The 4,603-nt window shown below is 43.5% G+C and overlaps 1 protein-coding gene across 1 annotated transcript; it reads left to right on the forward strand.

The window, feature by feature from the left end:
* Nucleotides 1-242: 242 nt before the first annotated feature.
* On the forward strand, nucleotides 243-4,222 carry LOC124651149. Its single transcript, XM_047190282.1, has 7 exons — nucleotides 243-559; nucleotides 695-1,061; nucleotides 1,280-1,395; nucleotides 1,647-1,814; nucleotides 1,907-2,046; nucleotides 2,557-2,870; nucleotides 3,900-4,222. Exons 2-7 carry the CDS (start codon nucleotides 713-715, stop codon nucleotides 3,956-3,958), a joined length of 1,146 nt encoding a protein of 381 aa, XP_047046238.1. The 5' UTR covers nucleotides 243-559; nucleotides 695-712; the 3' UTR covers nucleotides 3,959-4,222.
* The last annotated feature ends 381 nt before the right edge of the window (nucleotides 4,223-4,603 follow it).

The following is a 4,603-nucleotide window of genomic DNA, read 5'->3' on the forward strand; positions in this document are numbered from 1 at the left end:
GCCGCGGCCGCCGCCGCCGCCGCGGCACGGGCCCGCGCCCGCCCCCTCAGTCGCTCGCCGCCCCGGCGTCTCATCAGCGACTTCCGCACCGACTCCGCCGCGGACGCTGCAGCACGCGGCCGGAAGGCCCGCGACTGCCCCATCGCGCGCGTCTGTGCGCAGGGCGGATTGGCCTCCAGCGCCATCCTTGCGTGCGCTCAGGCGCGCGCCCGGGCCGCGCGCGAATACCTGTTCCACCTTCACCTGCGGTCCAGGGCGGCCGCCGCTTCAGCTTCACGTTCTCTCCATCAAGGCTACTACGTAGCTGTTTCGGGAGGACTCAAGGTCGCCTACGGCCAGTCGGCCCCGATGGTAAACTTATTACCAAGTTTTAGCCCTCAAGCTATTCGGCCGAATGTGCGTGCAAGTAGAAACTCAGTGCGCTGGTATTTCTATTTTATTTGTCAAATGGTTCTTTGTCTTGCAACTGTGCTGCTGTGCTTCACTTCCCCGACGGAAATTTTTGTCCTCAAGCTGTTCGACTTAAGTGCTAGTTTCATTCCCCGACGGTATATTATTGGTAATGCATTTTTCTGTACCAACTTGATGTCTACAATAAGTTCTTGTTCTGTCTATTTCTAATATTTTGCTGATTTATGCTCTACTAAATATATCCATGCTAGCTCACTGTGTTGCCATCATCTTTTTTCTGTAGACTCCTTCTCCATTGGAGATGTTTCACATTATTCTTGCTCTCTTGGGGAAAGCCAAAAGGATTGACACTTTCGTGAAGGCGGTTAATAACGCTATCGACTTCTTCCATACGCTTGACCCTGAACAGCAAGCGACCTTCATGTATCTCTTCTCTTTGCTCGTGGCTCCGGTAGCGTTCTTGTTTCAGGATGTAGTCTCTACTGCACCAGAGCCTGTCTGTCCCTTCTTAGGTCTTCAGGGTATGCCATTCGACGTGTACCCAGTTGAACAAGGAATAAATGAAGTTGTTCGTCTTGCTGCAAGTTCTTGCGGTGTTATGACGCTGACTATTGGAGGACTTGTCATAATCTTTTTCATGGACCTTCTTTGTAAGTCCTATCTCCTGGATTAGACTTCTTTAAGCTGTTTAGAATAGATGTATTGCATGAGATTTAGATGTATTACATGATATATAGATGAACATTTACATTTTGCTCCTTATGGCATGTCTCTGTCATTGTCAAGCTGTTCAGAATTGATGTGTTACATGATATATTGATGAAAATTGACCTTTTGTTCCTTATTGTATGTCTCTGTATCCTGGTAGACCATCCCTGGATTCTACAAGATCCCGTGGTTCCTGTTAACAGTAACAGTTCTGCCGTCTTATTGGCGCTGATCTCTTGTTCTGCAGTTGACAAACTGCGGAAGGTTACTTTGAGGGTAAGAAAAGTTTATCCTATCTTAAATGCACTACTTGTTTAGTTGTTGCATTTCTCTACTGTTAGCAATGCTGTTACCTCAACTAATTATGCATGCATGTTCCCATTCTTTCGATTGAAATCCAGCTTTGTTATGCTAGGAGCTAGTGGATGGATGATACTAAATTCAGATCCCCATCTTCCTGTTATTTTGTGGCAATAGTTTGATCTGCATTTTCATAATACTATAGACATGTTCATTTTATAATGCAGGTTCTTGCAAAAAGCCTATCTGAGGAAGAATTTCTGGACCTCTCAGAGCTTTTCAAAACTCTGGATAGAGGCAACAGTGGAAGTATAACTGCTGCTGACCTTCAGCAGAGCATTAAATGGGTGGGCTCGAAATTAGCTGACCATGAAGTCCAGATTTTATTGGACGCAGTATGTGCCTTTTTACTTCTGCAGGTGTAGATAAAAAGAAAAAGGCCTTGACTAAAAAATTGGAGTGTTACTACATTTTTTATATGTTTCAGGCGGATGTTCACCCCACTGCAAGGATCGAATTTGGGGAATTCCTTACAGCAAGATTCAATGCTAACAACCTGGAGGTGGAAAGGCGAGTTGTAACCACAGAAGAGGTTTCACCGATGGGTGGTGCCTCTGTTAAAACACTGTCAGTCTTCTTGATATTCACATAATCTACTCTGTCCGTTTATAAGTTCTTATTTCTTGTGAATTCATTGAACTTCCTACAAAATTGGCCGGGTTGTAGATGCGATTACATGTGTTATTTTCAACACGACGCCCAGATTCGTGGTTTACTTGCAGACAACTGGGGTTTTGTTTTGTGATTTAGGGTTCTGTGGAGCTGTCAGGTCAGTTGTTGCAAAGTATTGTAGTTTCGTTGCATGTGCTCGTGCATCTGTATGTCTGTACTGCTTCTTGCTTTCATGTTTAGTTTGTTATTTAATAGCTGCTCTGGACTGTTTTATCCTTATGTAAACTTGTTTGTATAGTAAAGGCAGTTCACCTCTGGTATCAAAGAAGTATTCTCAACCTGAAGATATTGTAGTACTACACTTGTAGATATTGCATTGCTATATTGCCAATGTTTTATTTAAATATGAGCTTCTGCCCCATCATGTGCATGATGCAATAACATATTATCTTTTGTCTATTATAGTCCTGTTGATGGGGCTGCTGCTGCCCCTGATGCTGACATTCCGCTCCACAACGTCAACTCCAAGCACGCCCAGAAACATGGGTCCGCTGCCGCCCCCGACACCGGCTCAAAGGCCGCTGACATCCTGCTCATCAACATCAACTCCAAGATCGTCTCCAAGGTCATCGAGTACAACAGGAAGCACATCCAGAAGCGCGGGGCTGCTGCTGCCCCCAACACCGACACGGACTCCAAGGGCGCTTACATGCCTTCCATCATCACGACCTTTGACCAGGGCTTTGTCAAGGTCGACCTGGCCACCCTATTCGACCCTGGTATTACTTCACTCCACTCCCAGCTGCTCCTTCCTAGGTCGATCGAGTACTAGTCTCGGGTACATGGCTTACATGGTATATTTTTCATATTTAATGCTTACATGTTTTTTTCTTCATACTTACATGCGCATTGTATTTAATTGAGCTCTCCGTAATGAAACAACTATTAACTCGTGCGCTGATTATAATACTGAAAATGCCTTCCGTTATTGATGTGAAGTCGTTGCTCACTTTTCATTTCTGAACTTGTGTTAGAAGTAGCAAATTTGTTAAGTTAATGCAGTTGTCCTATAGTACTGTTCATCTTGGGAGGACCTATTTGAGATCAAATGGGATGCTTGATAGGTGATTGTAAAATTCTTTGTAGCAGAGCATAATATGTTTTTGTATCCAACCTTCTTACGTAGCTGATATGTGTCCTGTTTTAGTTGAGTACTCGCATGTATTTCTTCTGTGAAATTCTTTGTAGAGGTTTTTTACATAACTCGCGTCTCCTATTTTAATTAGAAGCACTATCTTTTGCTTTGTTTACCTGATAACATCAATTTAATGAAATTTGCTTATTTTGTCACATAATTTTGATTTGATCGTTTACTGAAAATCGAAACTATATCAGCATTTCATTGTTAGATGGGTAGAAATCCGTTGAAACTGTCACTGAGCCGGTAATGTGTGATTTGATTTGGTTTAGTTGTACTTCGTAGTAGCTTGTGGGTGTTCAGTAGGAGTCTTTAATGTGAATATTGCTTGTATCTTTTGCTTCGCTTGGACTTTGCTTTTGCACATATAATATAAAATGTCTCGCTTCTGCTCCTAGCTGGTACTGTTTAAGTATGAACTTCTGATCCTTCCTCATGTGGTTGAAACAATAGGTTTGCTCCAGTTTTTTTTCTCTCTCTACCAATTGTCTGTTGCTCTTGTTACCTTGTATGTTTCTCCTGTTTTTTTAATGTATGTATATACCTATATTTGTTTGTTGCTCTTGTTTTATCACCTGTCTAAATCATTTTCTTCCATTTGTCTTGACAGGCTGCGAACTAGGACATCAGGGATTTGCTGGACCTGACCTGCCAGATAGCCTGACATAATAAATGGCAAGACTTCAGAGGTGATCCGCAGGACATTCAACATCATCTGCTGTGTAAAATAGAGACTCCGCTTGTAAATGCAACCAATTGACAGAAATATGCAGATGTTGCAGATATTGTTTCTTCAGTCGTCGGTTTACAGAACTCCACATGATCTGTTGCTTGGCGAAATATGGAAAAAGATCGGTGCAGTGAATAATAGTCATTAACTATGCGCAATACTATGACACAAGAAGCTCCAGACCTGCCAGGTGTTGGCAAACAGAACATTCTGCACTGGTATTCTTAGTTTAAGGGATTGTTTGGTTGGAAAGCCCCCAACAGGGAAATTTAGGGCATTGGGGGTAAGAGCATCTCCAACAGGCGCTGCAAATTCTCGCGCGCTATACCGGCGATTGGGCGCGCTGTATACCGTTCGCGCGCGGTATAGCGAATTTGCCCCCGGCAGAGGCTGCATTTTGCAGCGCGCGTTGAGTGTGCGGAAAACGCACCTCCGCCGGAGGCGCTATTTTGCAGCGCGCGCGACCGTTTTTTTTTTAAAATTCATCAAACAAACTATGAAATTTGAACGAAATACGAATATATTAAAGTGCGACGATACAAATGCGACATAGAAAATACTAGTACTACTCGTCCGACTACTCG

Source organism: Lolium rigidum, chromosome 5, assembly GCF_022539505.1.
Source record: "Lolium rigidum isolate FL_2022 chromosome 5, APGP_CSIRO_Lrig_0.1, whole genome shotgun sequence".
Lineage (NCBI taxonomy): Eukaryota > Viridiplantae > Streptophyta > Magnoliopsida > Poales > Poaceae > Lolium > Lolium rigidum.